The sequence below is a fragment of the Loxodonta africana genome, chromosome 6 (genome assembly GCF_030014295.1).
Source record: "Loxodonta africana isolate mLoxAfr1 chromosome 6, mLoxAfr1.hap2, whole genome shotgun sequence".
Classification (NCBI taxonomy): domain Eukaryota; kingdom Metazoa; phylum Chordata; class Mammalia; order Proboscidea; family Elephantidae; genus Loxodonta; species Loxodonta africana.
This window is the reverse complement of record NC_087347.1, coordinates 108401207-108420169: the sequence shown is the minus strand read 5'-3', so window position 1 is coordinate 108420169 and position 18963 is coordinate 108401207. Positions and strand designations below refer to the sequence as shown.

The following is an 18963-nucleotide window of genomic DNA, read 5'->3' as shown; positions in this document are numbered from 1 at the left end:
TATAACTCGGAAGTTAAGAAGAGTGGTGAAGAGACACTGTTAAAAAGAAAGGCATGAGAAAAGAGATTTGGTAGGGACCAGTAGAGCTGAGTAGGGGGTAGAGAATTTTTTATTTTTCCTCCCATTTTTCCAATTTACTGTAAGGCTGATGAAACCTAGTGAGGAGAGAGGAGCTGGGCTATTACAGTGTGTGAGGTGTGCCAATATTAATTGATTTTCCACTTACATCTAGCCCTGTCTCCAGTGATTCCACAACTTGGATTAGAGTCTGAGATCTACCACAGTGATCTACAGTGGTAAGTGGCAATGGAATTAGACCCAGTTGGTGGTTATAGAATTTTGTAATCAGCAGGGGCAGGCGGTTGTAGAAGTTAATACCTCTTGCACTTACAGGCAAGGTAGGAGAGTCCTATGATGACAGAAATCCACGGAAACAGCAGGAAATAAGTGCCTCTTCTGCCAATATTTCTTTCTCTCTGTTCCCTCAACTATCTTCCTACCTCACTATGTTTTGGGCAGTCAATGATTGAAATTTGTTTTACCCCGAGGGGGGTTTTGAGGGACAAAGATGCTGGAATCTCTAATTTGTCAAGTGAATATAAAAGTTTTCTGGCAATTTTCCCTCAGGCTAAAAGTCCTAAAAAGAGAGAAGAGAAAATGTTATAGTCCAAATAAAGATATGCCAAGTGAGAAATTCTATACTTTTCCCTCTAGATAGTCCAAAAGAGAAAAAAAAAAAAAGCTACAAAAATATGCGTGAAAACATACCACAGCCACACCAAGAATGGCAATGAGACACTACAAAGAATGAAAATCTGACAGGATTGTGGATCAAAAGTAGTAGCAAAAGAGAAAGTAAATCCATTCTTTCCCTTTTTTACTTTCTTTATTTTCCCATTTCTTCCATTTTCTGTTCTCCGTGTCAGTTAAAATATTTAATGAGATAGGAAAGATACAATATCGATTGGCCTTTCTGTGTTCTTAGAATATTTCTTAACCTCAGTCAATTTTCTCTTCCAATTCCCCTTTCCCAGCCTATAGCAATGAGAAGCTGATGAGGAAAAAATACATTAAATTTGCTGTCATATCTCTCTCCTGTTTACTTTCAAACCACATCTTTGATTTAATTTACTGCTTGGGTTCTAAGGGTATGCAAACCCAAGAGGAATGATGATTTCTTCTCCAAGTGTGCTTATCCTTTTTCTTTTAGCTTGTTGTTTGTGGAATGCTCAGTTTTGCTACAAACTTAGGTGGAAAAACAAAAAATAAACACGAATTTCCTCTCCTTTAGGTAGCCTTAGAACTACTTGGCTCTCAGTCTACCCGAATGTATTGAAGTAGCCCAAAAAAGTTCATGTACTTCCCAAGGGAGGCAATTTATACTCATCTCAAGAGGGAACAAGGGATATCACCCACTCTCCCTGAATCTAGTCACTCACACTCTCACATAGCCAGAAGAGGAATAAAAAATGGCAAACTTTATGAATAACCCTGGATTTCCTTCATCTCCCACAAGATAGCCTGATGTCTAAAGTTCTCAGTCACGAAAAAAATAGCTGTAAAGGGCAGTAAATAAAGGATTTATGAGGCGTTTTTTCCTTTTCTTCCAAGAGAGGAGTCAAAAACAATTCCTTGTAACATCTATTTCCACTTTGTAAATTGACTCTACCTCTGTAAAATGAAGAAAAACTATTATTATAGTAGTATTACTACAAAAGTATTACTACAAAATAAGAAAAAATAATCTGTTAGGGTAATATGAATTACTATTAACATCTGAAGTAAACAGAAAAGTGTAATAATACTTCAAGTAATTTTAGATACCTCCACAGTAGATTCTCACCAAAGTCTCTCAAAATACCCCTGCATGTATTGAGTTTTTATCTTACTAATTTATTTTTTTAATATTTTACTTCATTCAAATTCAAAGCTAATAGATGTTTTGTGCATGTGTAATAGGTTGCAACAAATACTCCATCCCCATGTTTCACTGACCATAAGAGCCTAAGAATGAGTAATTGTAAGAAAAAACTTGGAGAAAAAAGTCTTTTCCACTCTCCCTGAGCGCTCAGGTACGACTTCCCTTCATCATCCTTTATGTGCTGTAAGGGAGATGTTTGGTTGACACATCTGAATCACTGCTTTATAAGATAGTCTGACTTATGGCAAATGTACCCAGGAAAGTCTTCCTTCCATGGCTTAAAAGGTGTCCTAGAAGGACACCATGTGAACAAACTTAAGGTGAGAGAGAAATCAAACCCAAAAGATACCACCGTGATGAGTAATCGTTCATCAAAAAAGTTATTCGTTTCTTCTAAAGAGGACAGTCCATTGAATTAAATCTATTAATGTCTAGTAAGTAATGGAGTATGTGCTTGAGTTTCCACAAGCTTTTTTAATTTCAAATGTCCTGCGATCTATAGAAAGAACTTCAAGGCATAGTTGTTTACTTTTTTTTTTATGATTTTGACACTGTTATTATTACAAAAAAAAGATTATGACAGGAACTTGCTTCACAAATGCACATGTACCCAAAAATATGGCTGAGATATTTACAACATAGAAATCAAGAGTTTAGAGGAAAAAAAGGCAAATAATGAGTTATTTTTATTATTATTCTGGAGCAAATATTGTTGCCATTAGGAAGAAAAAAAAAATCTATCTACATTTTGGAAAGACTTACTGCTTCAAACAGCCCCGTAAGAATTTAATAAGCACCGACTACGTAGGTACTAGAGCTCTGGTAGCAAAGTGGTTAAGAGCTCAGGCTGCTAACCAAAAGGCTGGCAGTTCGAATTCACAAGCCGTCCCTTGGAAACCCTTGGGGCAGTTCTACTCTGTGCTGCAGGGTTGCTATGAGTTGGAACTGACTCCATGGCAATGGATTTGGTTTGGGGTTTTACATTAAAAAAAAAAAAAATTATAAACCCAAACAAACTAATTTGTTTACCATTTTCAAAAGCAAACTTTTACTTTTCTAGAGAATTTATAGTAACATTAACTTCTCATGGTTCTTTTTGATGAATTTTGTTTTAAAATATACTTTCTATGTTTATTTTTCAGTTTCTTCACATTCTAGCTTGCTATTTGGCTAAATGACTCTATTGTATTATCTTTACCTGTTTGCAAATAACTGACAGGACTGTACCCATTTATTGATCTCCTCCTAATTTTCTGTTCTTCTTTCTTCCATATGCTTATTCACTTCCCTACGCTTACACCCAGTATTTTATTACATTTTACCACTCTTAATTTTTCACTAATATGAAATAATACGTGACTTAATTTTCAAATGTACTTGAATCTACCTACAGGGTCAACTTTATTTGGTTAGCCACACAAGTGATTGGCTGAGGTTATACTGCCTAAGATGGTAGAGTAACTCACCATTCTTCCTTCCAGCTATAAAATAATTTGCATACATTCTGCCTTCTTCCTCAATTCTGCATAGCCTTCTCAATACATCTGTACTTCACACAGTTCTTTTCCTCTACTTTTGAATCATATGTATACACACACACACACACACACACACACACCCTCACTGCCTTTATTCACAATCTGTTTTCTGCCTCAATTCAGTGTGATCTGACTTTCCACCACCAAACCAATGAATTGACTTTCATGGGAATAACCAAGAAATTATCTCCTATTTGCCAAATAAAATGGACACTTTCAGTTCACGCTACTGTCTCTGTAACACTTCATAATACTGATTGATTGTACTTTCTTGTAGAAAAACAAAATGAAATAAAAATAATAACTTTTCTTTTTACATTGCTGTTAATTTCTTGAGATTTCTTCTATTAGGCCTCTGATCTATTTCACTTTTTTATACTAGTGCCTTTAATTTTTAACTTCACCAGGTAATTCTGATGCACCCTCCTAAAACGGCTATTATTCCTCACATTCTCCCTGAGTGTTCTCTCCTAAATGAGTCTGAAATCAATACTCCAGGCTAAATCTACTACCTGAGCTCCAGATCTCTGTCTGTCTGCATCTGTCTTCCAAACAGCTCCACCTGGGTGTCCTACAGATGCTCCGACCTCAGACTGAAAACAATCTTATTATCTCATTCCTATCCCCATTCAAACAAATAACAAGCCCACAAAAATAAATACAATGAAAGCAAATAATAATTTTAAAAAAAAAAAAGCCCTCCTCCCAAAGCCTCTGTCCCTTCCCATGCTTTATCTTTATTACCTAAGAACACCTGCTAAGCTGCCTTTTAAAAGGCTGTCATGTCTGCCCCTCTCCTCTTTACTTTCAGCTTTGGCTTTTGCAGTAACTTCCGGCTTCATTTCTCTAATTTCAGTGTTACAACTTTCATCCACACAATCTTATTTTTTTTTCTTTTCCTTTTTGGAAATGTAAATTTGAGTGTATTTGGCCTGCTTGAAGGCTTCCCTGACATTCTGACTTTTTGACTGCAGGATAAAATTCAGGCTCCTTAAGGATGGCACCAAAACTCCTTTTATGCTCTGACTTCTGCCTCTGATTTGTCCCATTTTCACAACTCCCCTATATGGAACCTGGCTGTAGCATATCACACTACTTGCAGTTTTCATTGTTAGTCTCTCTGCTTGGAATTCTATTCTGTTTGGGTAACTCCACTTTATTTATACTTTAAGCTCAATTTAAATTTAATCTCATCACTGAGACCTTTCAGGATACATCCAGACCCTCCATTGTAAATATCCTCCTTTGTTTTCATGACTATGTTTTCACTTAGAGTTTGAAGGAGTCTTAGTTTCCTAGGGCTGCCACAACAAAATACTAAAAAATGGGTGGCGTTAAAGAACAGAAATTCATTCTCTCACAGTTCTGGAGGCTTGCTGTTGTTGTTGTTGTTAGGTGCCATTGAGTTGATCCGGTCTCATAGCAACCTACATACCACAGAACGAAATGCTGCAGGTTCCTGCACCATCCTCACAATCATTGCTATGCTTGAGCCCATTGTTGCAGCTGCTGTGTCAATCCACCTCATTGAGGGACTTCCTCTTTTCCGCTGACCCTGTACTCTGCCAAGCATGATGTCCTTCTCCAGGGACTGAACCCTCCTGACAACATGTCCAAAGTGTGTAAGACGCAGTCTCACCATCCTTGCTTCTAAGGAACATTCTGGTTGTACTCCTTCCAAGACAAATTTTGTTTGTTCTTTGGCCAGTCCATGGTATATTCAATATTCTTCGCCAACACCACAATTCAAAGGAGTCAATTCTTCTTCAGTCTTCCTTATTCATTGTCCAGCTTTCACAAACATTCTGGAGGCTAGAAGTCTGAGTTCAGGGCATCCATAGGATCATGCTCTCTTTGTCCTTCCACTCTAGGGGAAGATACTTCTTTTCTTTCTTCCAGCTTCTGGTAGCCCAGAATGCATCTTCACACGACATTTGTCACCCCCCTGTGTAATTCTGTCTTCATGTCCATTCTCCTTTTTATAAAATACTACTCAGAAGGTATTAGGACTCCTCCTCTCCACTCTGATATTATCTCAATAACCTGAAAGATAAACCTTATTTCCAAATGAGGTCATATTCATAGGTGTCGGGGTCGGAACTTCAACATATCCTCTTGGTGTACACACTTCAGTCCATAACAGAGAGCTGGACCATGGTCTCAGTCCCAGAACAGGGTCACTGACAAAGTTGAGGGGAGGAGCCAATGCCCAGGGCTAAGGGACCATCACCTAGATGGGCCTGGAGGACAGAGAATTCTTTCCAAACCTAGACATCTAATGATATTTCCCTGATGTGTTTCAGACTTGCTTGGTACCTGTGACTCCTTCTTTCCCTCCAATTTTCCCATTTTGAAATGGGAATTCTGTTCTTTAAAGCCACCTATGTTGTGGTATTTTGTTGTGTCAGCCCTGGGAAAGTAGGACAGAGTTTGGTGCTTGGACATGGGAAGCTGGTCAACTCTGACTGGAAGCAACCCTATAGGACAGAGTAGAAGTGTCCCATAGAGTTTCCAAGGCTGTAAACCTTTACAGAAGCAGGCTGTCACATCTTTCCCCCGTGAAGGGGTTGACGTGTTTGAACCACCGACCTCTTGGTTATCAGCCAACCACTGGGCCACGAAGCCCACCCCAAATGAAGGTAATCTGCTTAGCCTAAGGTCCACTGATTTAAATGAGTCATGGCGCAGCTTTCTGTTACAGATTGAATTTTGTCCCCAAAAAGATATGCTGAAGTCCTAGCATTTAAATCATATGTAATGCCTGTATAGCAACATTTATATCAGTATTTGACCAAACTGCTGGGCACCATAACCTAGCCAAGTTGACACATAAAATTAGCCATCACAAACTCCTTCAGTGTCTCAGTCCTTAACGCATTGAACTGATAAGTGTGTGTTCAGTAAATAGCTGACTTAACCACTTCAAACAAAAATACATAGGGAAGGTTCAGCAGACAGTGGATAAACCAAATAAAGGACAGGGAAACTTTTAAAGGGAAATTTAGTTTTGAAAGCTCTGTTGGGCAAGATTTTAGAATGCCTTAAATTTCAGACCAAAAAAAAAAAAAAATCCTCATTTATTCTGCAAACCTTGGGACTCCATTAGTTGTTCTCATCAGGGCAGTGGGGAAACCCTTACACAGCACTTCCTATACGCCAGAGTACTTTGTTGTTGTTAGTTGCTGTTTAGTTGATTACAATTCATGGAAACCCCATGTGTGCAGAGTAAAACCACACCATAGTGTTTTCAAGGCTGTGACATTTCAGAAGCAGATCACCAGGCCTGTCTTTCAAGGATGCTTCTGGGTGGGCTTGAACAGCCAACCTTTTAGCTAGTAGTTGAGCACTTAGTCATCTGCACCACCCAGGGACTCCCACTACTCTGGGCTTTTTTAATAGTAATCTATTCATTTATTATCCCTTTTTTTAAGTTTTGGAAACTGAGGTAAAGATTGGTTAAGTGTCTTATTCAAAGTCACAGTTTGTTTCAGGGCTCAAGTTCTAGCCCTGGAGTCTGGCTCAATGGTCTGTCCCAGTAGTCACTGTGGGAAAATGATGAAAGCAATATCATCATGACTAACGACATAGTGATGAAATGAGAAGACTACAGCCAGTGGGACCAGTTGAAGGGCTACTCTGCTAATCCAGGCTAAGGATGGGTTGATATAGAAGATATTTCAAAGAATTGGAAGATTTGTTGATAACTGAATCTGTGGGTGATGGAATATGGTGGAGGAGGAGCCAAGGATAACACCAAGTTCTTGTTCAGTAGTTGGGAAAATGGTGAGTACGTGGGTAAAACAGATAAATAAGGAATGAAGGAGAACATTTTTGAAGCAATAAATACTGTAATACTGATATTGCAATACGATAAGAATGTCCAGTAAACAGGAAGGTGGAAATAGAGAGGTGAGAAATGCCAAGAGTTTTGAGTGAGAAAAGGAGTAGAAACCATTATTTTCAATTAAATTTAATAACCCGCCAACAACTGCATTTACCAAATGTGGTCCATAGATGTTAGTTACATAACAAAAGGGTGAACTCATAGTGATCTCAGGAACACAATGAAGTAAAATTTCAGGAAAGACAGAATAATAATATTCCTAGGCTGATGCAACATATATTTACCTTTGCAATCTAATTCATCAGAGTTGTCTCCACAGTCGTTTTCGCCATCACATAATTTGCCATGAGGAATGCAACGACGATTGTAGCAGGGCTTGAAACCTTTTCGACAGCTTCTGTTTTCTTATAAGTAAAAGCAGAAATGCATAATTAGAAGTCTTATAAAAATAATTCACAAGAAAGAAAATAACAGATGAAAGTGCATTCAAACTGTATTTTTATGCAAATAACACACACCTGCTATGTTTGTTTGCCAACTTTGCCCTCCCATCAGCATGATATTTTAATAAGCACCGCTACGCCAATATTTTTTTTTACATGTTGCTGTAAAAAAAATTAGCATATCACACTTAGGAAAATACCTCATTGGGGGAGGGCTTGGTTGGCAAACAAACATAGGAAGTGTGCATTATTTGCATAAAATATAGTAATTTATGGATCTATAAAACAAGTGCAGTAACAAAGCCCTGGACTGAAATATTCATGTATTATCAAAGAGTAGTTCATTCAATAATGACCTTTTTTGACTTAGTGTTTTGACTTCAGTGATTTGTATTTTGAAATCTCTTCAAATTATACCCACATTATTGCTTCTGGCACTTATGTCAAGTAACACAGAAATAAACATTTATTACGTGTTCAATTCCAAGGAAATAAATCTCTGCCTCAAAAGTAACAAACACACCGAATGACTTGATCTCTATCTCCTTTGCATCTTGTATGGATTTTAAAATAAAAATATCGGCACTAAAACATGTATTCATCCATCAATCAAACGTTGTTAGCTGCCGTGGAGTCGGTCCCCAACTCATGGTGATCCCACGCACGATGGAACAAAACGTTGCCTGGTCCTGGGCATCCTCACGATCTGTTGCAGACAGGACCATTTTGATCACTGGCTGATACTCAGAAGCACTTCACCAGTCATTTCTTCCCAGCATGTCTTAGTCTGGAAGCTCTACTGAAATGTGGGCAGCACACAAGCCTCCATGTCAAACGGGTGGCAGCTGTCTGTACACGAGGTTCGTTGACCAAGAATCAAACCCAGGTCTCCCTCATGGAAAGTGAGAATTCTACCACTTAACCACAATAAATTTCTTTCTAAAATTATCTAAAAATACTGACCAGAATTTCCTAAGAAGGGCATCTGAATTCTATTTATCCTAAATGTAGCACTCTCTTCAGGTTCTGATTTGAAGTAGAAACTACCACTTATAACAACAGTAGCTGTCTTTTACTGAACATTAACTTTGTGCCAGGCTCTGATACGCAAATATATATTTGTTTATTTAATACTCTCAACCACCATTAGAGTTAAGTTATTTCGTAGTGGGAAACTACAACATAGAAAGTAAGTTACATAGTACACGTTAGTGGCACACCAATAAGTGTGGAAAAAAAGATCAAACCCCGAGTGTGATTCCAAGGCCTACACTCTATGCTTGGGGTTTGGTAAACTATAGCCTTTGGCCCTGTTTTTGCGTGCTCTGGAGGTAAGGAGCCCTGGTGATGTGATGGTTAAAGTGCTCAGCTACTAACCTTAAAGTTGGTAGTTTGAACTCACCAACTGCTCCATGGGAGAAAGATATGGCAGTCTGCTTCCGTAAAGATTTACAGCCTTGGAAACCCTATAGGGCAGTTCTACTCTGTCCTATATGGTCACTGTGAGTTGGAATTGACTCGTTGGCAGTGGATTTTTTTTTTTTTTTTAGCACAGAACCCAGCAAAACCCAGTGCACAGAACAGTTTTTACATTTTAAAGGGTTGTAAAAATAAGGGATGTGTGACTGAGAACATACATGGCCTACAAAATCAAAATATTTACTACCTGGCCTGTTGTGCTCTGCAGGAATATTATATGCCTTCTAAGAAGATAAAAACAATACGAAATACATTTTCAAGTCATAGTAAATACATTTTACCAACAAATTATTACATTTTTATATGCTTTAATATTCTCATATTGTACAGAATATAGTCATTCATTCAAGCAAATAGAGCACGTGAGGTAAATTTGCTAGGATTTTGGCTGCAGATGGATTACAGACTAATTATATTTGATTACAATTTTAACTGAGACTGTGTTATTCTGTATAAAAGGATGTGAGGACCCCTATGAATTTCCCAAACTCCAAGTCTTGTTTTACCTTTCCTTTGATTTTTTTTTTTTTTTTTTAGTGTTTAGCCATTAATTACTACTCAGATTTTAGAACAAAGGAGAAAAGTTGAAGCAAAATATAGCAATTCCAAAGACAGGTTCCTCAATTTTGCGTAGCATAAAATCACAATATTAATGGTATTTATAGAGTACAAATAAATCAGACCGATTTTTTAAATAATCTAGGTCAATTTTACAAGAATTGTTAATTATCAGGAAAAAAGATTAATTGTTGCAATTAAGGCAAATGGCAGGTGCTTAGTAAGATAGAAAAGTCAATACCTACTCCCAAAGGAGAGGTGGAAATAGACAATTATTTGGTGTCACCTATGAGTTGGAATCGACTTGATGGCAACAGGTTTGGTTTCTGTTTGTTTTTTTTTTTTTTAATAGGAGCATTCAGGAACCCTGGTGGTGCCGTGGTTAAAGCACTCAGCTGCTAACTAAAAGGTTGGTTGTTCAAACCCACTAGCTGCTCTGTGGGAGAAAGATGTGGCAGTCTGATTCCATATAGATTATGGGACAGTTCTACTCTCTCTCCTAGAGGGTCACTATAAGTTGGAATTGGCTCGATGATAATCAGTTTTATAGATGCACAGTTGCTAGAATTTTCTGTTTGATGAGGTGCATAACTGGGGATCATGGCTAAAGCAACCGGTCATTGTGCCAAAGAACACTGGCCCCGGTGCCAATCCTGGATGCAGAAATAGAGTGTACTAGACTTTGAGACAAATCCAAAAACATGCTACTGACTGAGGGTAGACTTCTGCTGCAGAGTAATCCAGCAATATGCACAAATCGCTATTTCTAAATTATATTTTTCTTTTTTAGGAGTTGAACTTAAAACCTATTGCTAAAGATGAATGACTAGGGTGCTCAAAAGACAGTCTTCTGCGCTGTTTTAATTTGCATTTTGTGAATGAAAAACCACGAGGAAATTCTTCAATAAGCATCCTGCTGTATTGGTTTGGAAACCAAGTGTCCAGTTTTAACACTAGCAAAGCCATTTGTCATGTTAATAAGAGACAGCAAGAAAATCATCTACAAAAACCAAGTGGAAACAGACAAAAACTAATCGAAACAGAAAAAAAAAAAAAAAAGATCCTCACAAATTTCTCCCTGAAATGAACAAATCAGCTATCGGACACTTACCGCAGTAGAGAAGCTTTTCATCAGATTTATCCTTGCAGTGGGGAACGCCGTCACAGGTGAGCCGGTAGTCGATGCACTCACCGTTTCCACATTCAAACTCTGAATAAATGTTGCAGGGGGAATTTTTAGCTGAAAGGAAAAAAGGAAGTACACATTTTTGTGAAATGAGAATTTTTTTTAATACTATGGTGAGTTTTTCCCTTAATTATGAAATTAACAAAAATCTACATGATTATAAAATTACATTAAGGACAGTGCTTTTTTTGACATTTTTTAATTAAAAAAAATTAAGATGGACACTTGTTCTTACCCTCCCTTGGTAAATATTTTAGGAATTATATGATTTGATTTTTTTCTTTACGTCGACTGTGTATTTTGTTAATCAGTTGGTGACTGTATGTGTGTATGCAGGAAAACCAAAAACCAAACCTGTTGCCATGGAGTCGATTCCGACTCATAGCGATCCTGTAGGACAAAGTAGAACTACTCCATAGGGTTTCCCAGAAGGGGCTGGTGGATTTGAACTGCTCAGTTCTTAACCATAGCACCGCCAGGGCTTTGTATGCAAGAAAACAGAGGCTTAAATTTGGATGATCATATTTATTTATCTTGCTTAGAAATCTATCATAAAAATAAATTAAAAATAAAAATTAATTAATTAAATTTATAAAAAAAAAAACTCGTTAAATTAGCTCCGTATATACTGAGGGTGTTTCTGTTTTCTTACTGCAACCTATGAAAGGTATATTCTTCCATACATTGAAATATTTTTTAGTGCCTAGAATTTCCATTTTTTGATTGCTGATTTGAAATCATTTCACTCAAATGAATGGCCCCTGCTTCCCCTCATGTTCACTGGTCTTCTTCCCCAGCCAACCTCTGAGGAAAACTCTGTAGCAGCTTCTATCATCCTGAAGCACTGGAACTGCTAAAACCATCCTCATCAGTCCCTTGCCCTGTATGACAGGCATCAGGAGCAGACTCTCTCTTGCCGCCCCATTTAGCCCGTATCACCAGAAACTGGAAAGCATGATGACGAGATGCCTGTGGCCCCCACTGACCATTATCATATTGTCCCATTTCTAAATCTCAAGGTTTTCTAAGAAATTAGAAGTCTAAGTTCTTATGTGGTTTTCACTAACTAGTAAACACAAGCCAACAGCCAGAAGGTTCAAAAACACCTTTCTACAGCTGGTTTCATCCCTGAACTGCTGGTATGTGACCTCTGCTTTAGAAGGGTTTCTCTTAGGGAGAAACAGATTGATTTTGATTCTTAAATAATAGACTTGCTAGCAAACTTTTGGAATACAATCTTCTGGGTGTATTATATGCTGTCTGTTTGCATATGTTCACTCCATTGCTTGTTGAATAATTAATTGTACGGTGAAACCCAGTCATGTTAATTATGTTGGAGGTAATTAGAATTCATTTATCTCTACTAATGCAGGAAACATAGCTTAATTTTATAATTTGTTATCAATTTCTTCTTTAGGTTCTGTTTTGAGAATATTCAATTAAAGAGATACTAATATTCTTTGAAGTTTCCAGCATTTTTGTGTCCTTATTGTTCCTAGAATTTAACACATTTTTAACAAAATTATCTATCTCTCCGTTTACCTATCACTTCTAATTTACCTATTTCCATGATAGCAACACTTTCCAAATATAGTTCTTTTTTTTTTTTTTTTTTTTTTTTGGTGCAGTGTACACCTCACTGGTTAGTAGCTAAGGCAGAATGTCATTTTAGAGAAGATAACAAAGAATTGAAAATCTAAAAATGTTATTAAATTTAATGGACTCAGTGTTCAGAAGGGTATGAATATTACTGGATACATCCAACTTAAATCATGAAGAGAACAAAATTCATCCATCCCCGTAGAGTCTATTCACGTTCCCAGTTTAGTCTATTCTAAACATATCTATTTACTTTCCCATTTTCAATGAATAATTGTTAAAATGGAGAATGCCATGTTTACTGCTTCATACTCATGGCACCTTTGGGAGAAAAACACCTAAATATTACTGGCTGGTAAACTCATCCTTTTTTTTTTATTATTTTTAACGTCACGAGAAAACAAACATTGTATGAACGCATTTCTTGTGTGGGTATGTCCATTCAATGAAATAGCATTGAGTATTTTCTGCTTTTTTTTTTTCTAGAAACAAAAATGTTATTCAATTATCCTCTCAGTGTCCTATGAGATACTTAGTTTATGTAATTACATTTGCTATTCCCATTTATACTATGGATGTTGATAAGGTTAGCAATGTTGAGCTGAATGGAATTGCCTAATCCTTTTGTAAAGAGCTATGATAACAGTTTCCTTCTTTTGACCTCAAATGGGTGTTATTAAATGGCCTTTAACCCCTTTAATAATGCCATTAACATTCATTAACAGCTCTGAATGGTCTAATTCAGATGTGGCTATAGTTATACCAGAATCATTCTCATTTTACAAAGATGGATTTGATAAGAAAGTCTGTGTTAACTTTCAAAACTGTCTGCTGGGCCATGTACTGAAAATTTAACTATTTCAATAATGGCAACACTTTCCAAAAGTTTTTTTTTTTTTTTTCCCTTGTTGGAAGTAAGTAAGATGAAATTATCAGTAACAAAAGTGAAATGCCATTTTAGAGAAGTTAACAAAGAATAAGAACCTAAAAATATTAAGTTTAAATGAATAAGCGTTATGAAGTATGCTAATATTACTGGACACCATCATTTTAGCTCACAAACTGAACAAAATTCTATCACTATTGAAGAGTCTATCAACATTCCCAAATTATTTTATCTGATTTAATCTCATAATGATTTCAACATGAATGCACAATGAATACAGCATGGCTTTACAACAGGTTTGTCATCTCTGAGGAATCTAGAGTCATTTTACAACTCCATGTGAATACAACTGTACTTGTCTAAAAGGACAGTTTTCAGTCTGATTCATTCCTTCTCCTCAGTGGAGAAGCAGGAGTGTGGGTGGGGAGTGAGGCAGAGAAAGGCACTCCCCACTCCCTCCTCCACTGCAAGTCCAAGGGGCACTAGACAAGGCAGGGGATAACATTACAGGCACCACAAATATGAAAGACGCCTGACTGAGGCAGCCAGGTAAGAAGGGCAAAGGCATTTCTGCTGACACATTGCTGCTATCAATGGTTATTCACCTCAAAATTGGGTGTGGGGGGCTCAATTTAGAGATTGCCCCTGGGCGCTTGTTACCTCTCCAACCCCTGTAGAGAGAGAGAGGCAGGAGACTTAGCGCAAACAGTTGTATCAAATCTATTTTGCAGCAAAGACAGGCCTCCACTGTATACAAATAAACCTTGCTGTTCTGACTGCAGACATCACTTTACTGCAGCCCCGTAGTGACCTGCAAATGAAACATCAGTGTTTTGAATGCTTGGCTAACACTCCAGGCTTACAGATGGCATCAGATTCAGACCATTACAGCTGAAACCACAAAGCAAACTGAAAGAGAGAGTTTAAGCAATTGCCGAAGCAATTTAGGTATGAGTCAGGTGACAGAGAAATAAGAGAATTCAAGGCCCAAATCATTGAAGTTGGCTAGCTGTAATTAAAATTCATTCACCAATTGCGTCATTTCATCATTTGTTCTAATGTTGTTTTATTTGTGCTTATTGTATTATTGGCACAGTTTATTTAACAAATTTTATGCCTTTTGCTTAAGAGGCACTTATTTGGCTGGAGGTACCAATATGCAAAATGAGAAGATATGTCTCTGCTTTTGTTTTCAGGGTAAAGAAAATAATGTCCAAGGGCTTGTACTAACATAAAGAGCAGGTAGAAAGCGGAGAAGATTCTCCTGCTGGATGAAAAGCAGAAGACTGAAGATAAATAAGAAAAATACTTCAGAGTTTCTGATACTTATTTTTATGATGGAGACATGTTCAGCTCTATTAATTTTTCAAGATGAGCGCATAGGAGATGTGGATATAGACGAGGACAGGAAAATGTGTCCAACATTGACACATCCTGAGAGTAAGTTCACCAGTGTCCAGTGTGTGACTTCTCTCTGACCTTTCTTACACCCCAAAGGTTTTAAAGTTACAGGAAATTAATCTTTTCATGTTGCTTGCTAATCTTTCATGGCAATGTTGGAACATTTGAACCCTTATTTATTTTGGAAACTGTTTTGGAAATTTAGCTGTTAATAAGTGTGTATTGTAATCATACTAATTAAAGGCTGTAAGGCCTTTGGGAGGTATAAACATCATGCAGGGCTTCAATGTTACGTTCTTAATTAACAGTTTGGAAATGATTACAAATAAGCTGCATGAACCATTCTCTCTCATTTACATACTGTGACTGACTGCAACTGCTTTTATTGCAAGGCTAGTGATCCATTGCCCATATATTGGCTTCTTTTAGCTTTAATTAATTTTGCTACTGATGGAATTCTCCAAGTTATTACTACAAGTTTTCAGCCCATTGCTGGGTGCAGACACTCCTCTAGTTAGCCCTGAGGTTTTCCAGTCCACAATCAGGATGCATTTGTCATCATTTTGATTGTCATTATTTATCATATGGTGCTATAATTAAGTAGAGCCCCTTTCAGAATGGAGACAAAACAATTGAGCCTCTAATATTGGATGAGAGTCCAAATTCATGAATAAACTAGAAACATTTCAATGTCTACATATGCCATTTTGAACAGATATGTCATACCATATTTCGATTCTCTTTACTTACTCACACATCTGTTGTCATCTAGCAATATCCGGTCCCCCCGGCATGAACAATTGACTCTCCCGTTAGGCGTTAAAAGGCATAGGTCATGGCAACCTCCATTCAATAATGCACATGGAGAAAGTTCACCTGTAATGAAGAGGCTTTATTGTTAACATTTTATATTGAGTTCCTGTTCTACACTAGATATAGAGTAATGGTAAACTTTTAGACTGCCTCAATCTCTCAAAGATACCTCATAAAGAAGGAAGATTTAGGAGTTTTGAAAATCTAAACATCATAAGATAAGTACATTAGAAAAACATGTATCAGAAATGACTCCATCTTCTAACACATTAGCCAAGGATGTCATGGCATCAAATGAACTAGTGCCACTAGATACCACAATGATACTGTAAACTGCAAGTTTTCTAGATGTTCCAGTGATTAAAGAATTTTTAAGCTGACATGCAGAAGCTGTTTATCAAGGAATATTATTTTCATGGAAGCAACATGATTTGCATATTCAGAAATATAAGAGATGAGAGTGAGTGAAACAAAATTCTAGGAAAAAAATAATTAAAAATAGATTTTTCCTCTGACGATAAATTCAACACTATAGATGTTGCCTTTAACCCTTTTAGATCATTTAAATGTGTTAAATAGTAACCTTCTGAACACTATCCCAAGGAATTGTAAGAAAACAAAATCCAACTAAGTATTATTAGAAAACATAGCTACATTTTTCAAGAAATCATGCAATTAGGAAAGAAATGTGCTTTCTATTGCAACTTACAGCTATTGGTGTCATTGGCCACAGCTATGATTCCCATAGGCTGATGTGGAATGTCAGAACGAAGAACTTTTGTATCTCCTCCTGTGTACTTGTTGGAACGCAGGATAGCTCTTCTTCCCCAGTCTGACCAGAAGATATAATTATCATAAACAGCTAGGCTGAGAAAAGTCCCTGGCCCAGATTTGACAATCACCTGGAATAAGTTAAAATAACACATTTTTACAATAAAGATACAGCTGTTCATATTTCCAAGGCTTTAAAAAATAAGGGATTTAGATTAGTTGGACTTAATAGAAATAACATTTAACTAAAGGGATTGTCATAATATGCTTTTAAGTTTACCTAAACTGTTTTAATCATCTTTATTGTATGCAAGGTATTAAGTTAATATTTTAAGCATACTTTCATTTAATAATGAGATAGTTTTTATAAACAATTGTTTATTCATTATTGTATGTCAAAATCACCAAGCCAGAACATGAGATTTACTTGTGAAAATAGACATTTGGAGTACCTGGGTACTGTAAGTGGTTAACACTCTTGGCTGCTAACTGAAAGGCTGGAGGTTCAAGTCCACCCAGAGACACCTCGTAAGAAAGGCCTCATGATCTACTTTCAAATAATCAGACATTAAATAGCCTGTGAGCACAGTCATACCCTAACTCAAAGGCAACTGGTATACAAAAAAAAAAAAAAACCGTTGCTGTTGAGTCAATTCCGACTCGTAGCAACCCTATAGGACAAAGTAGAACTGCCCCATAGAGGTTCCAAGGAGCGCCTGGTGAATATGAGCTGCTGACCTGTTGGTTAGCAGCCATAGCATTTAACCACTATGCCACCATGGTTTCCTTTATTCATATACATTAAGAAATCTCCAGATATAAAAGGAACACTCACCAAGCTCTCAAAACTATATATGGAAATAAAGAACCATAAGATCCAGGTTCTTTCTTCGGAAAGCTTATAGCATAAATGATTAAACTACATGTATATATACCAGTAGTCCTCGACTTATGATGGGGCTCTGTTCTGATGACTCCATCATAAATCAGTTTCAATGTAAGTCAAATATCTCTCTCTTTTTTTTTTTTTTTTTAGTTTTCATTATTAGTGCCTTTTATTATGAGTTTCTTTATAAATCCAATCTTTGTCTTTAGGGGTTGGAAACATTACATATACATCTGCTAGTGAACATCTAAGAATGATAATATCAGCAAATTACCCACTGCAACACTATATGTAGTACATATTACAAACTATAAGATGGAAAACCAAAAATAAATGAACAAACAAAAAAATAAACCAGGGGGTCATAAGTGAGGTTTGTCTTAACTTGAATATGTCATAAGTCAGGTACTCCCCGTACTGGTGATAAAATTTTTTAAGTAAATACCAAACTTCCTTTCCAATCAGGATGGAGCTAAAGTGACTAGATTTGCTCTCACATCTAAAACCACTAAAAAACTGGACAATGTACAGGTAGCAAGGCTTTCCAACACATTGAATATCACACAATGGAAGACAGTGCTTCCTGAGAGATAAGAAACAAATGAGATGAGTACCACGAGGCTGCAATTTATTGCCTGAGAGAAATTCCAGGTAACAGCACAGGGCTGGGGAACCCAGGCAGATCCCAGATAACTTCCTATATAGAAGAGATGGGGCTGAGAGTTATGGGAGGACAATGTGGCTAAAGCTCACAGGGCAGAGTACTGGAGCAGAGAGGAAAGAACACAACAGAGAAAGAGCACTGAAGTTCTGCAGATACCCCCTGGAGTATTCAGCAGAGTACTGACCATTACATGTGTATGAGATACTACTCCAGATTGGCGAAAGAGCCCTACAAAAGACTTAAAGAGTGTCCAAGTTCACACAGACTCAGGAATCGTTCCTATTATACCAACCAGACTCAAAACCCTTCATTCAAAGCACTCTGAGTAGAATACTCAGAAGGGTCCCTTCTAAGCAGTGGGAAATCATTAACCCTAGTCCTAAGTCTCCCCTAGTCCTGTCAAGCAAAACTTAAAAGCCAGACCTAAAAGGGTCAAACTATTTCCAAGTGACTTAACTGACTCCCAGGAGTTTTTATGGAATATGAAATTTTATAGCACTCAACTCAGCGCGGTGGTTAAGAGCTGAGGTACTGACCAAAAGGTTGGCAGTTCAAATTCACCAGTCACTCCTTGGAAACCCTATGGGGTAGTTCTACTCTGTCCTATGAGGTTGCTATCGGGCCACTATGGATTGGAATTGACTCAACTGCAAAGCTTTTTTTTCCAACTTCCATATAAGAAAAGAAAATAAAGCTCTTAAGTATATGACTTCAGCTGCCACCTAGAAAAAGAAAAGCAAATTATACCAAAAGTAAACAGAATAAAGGAAAAAATGAAGATCAAAATGAAAATTACAGAACTAGAAAACAGAAAACTAATAGAGAAAAATCAATGAAATCAATAACAGATTGCTTGAGAAGATCAATAAAATGGAGAAAACATCATGACAAAGTGGGATTTATTCAAAGAACACAGGTGGATTTAATATTTTCTAAAATTTATTGTAATTCATCAGATTAACAGAATAAATAAG

General features: G+C 37.0%; 1 protein-coding gene across 1 annotated transcript in view; it reads right to left on the bottom strand.

Moving 5' to 3' along the window:
• The window catches only part of LRP1B (LDL receptor related protein 1B), a 1749164-nt gene that overhangs the window by 320730 nt on the left and 1409471 nt on the right, over positions 1-18963 (bottom strand). Inside the window, exons 43-46 of the mRNA XM_064287257.1 lie at positions 16378-16570; positions 15606-15731; positions 10895-11023; positions 7588-7707 (exon numbers count right to left, since the gene is read on the bottom strand). Coding sequence (XP_064143327.1) covers positions 7588-7707; positions 10895-11023; positions 15606-15731; positions 16378-16570 — 568 coding nt within the window. The remainder of the gene's footprint in view (positions 1-7587; positions 7708-10894; positions 11024-15605; positions 15732-16377; positions 16571-18963) is intronic.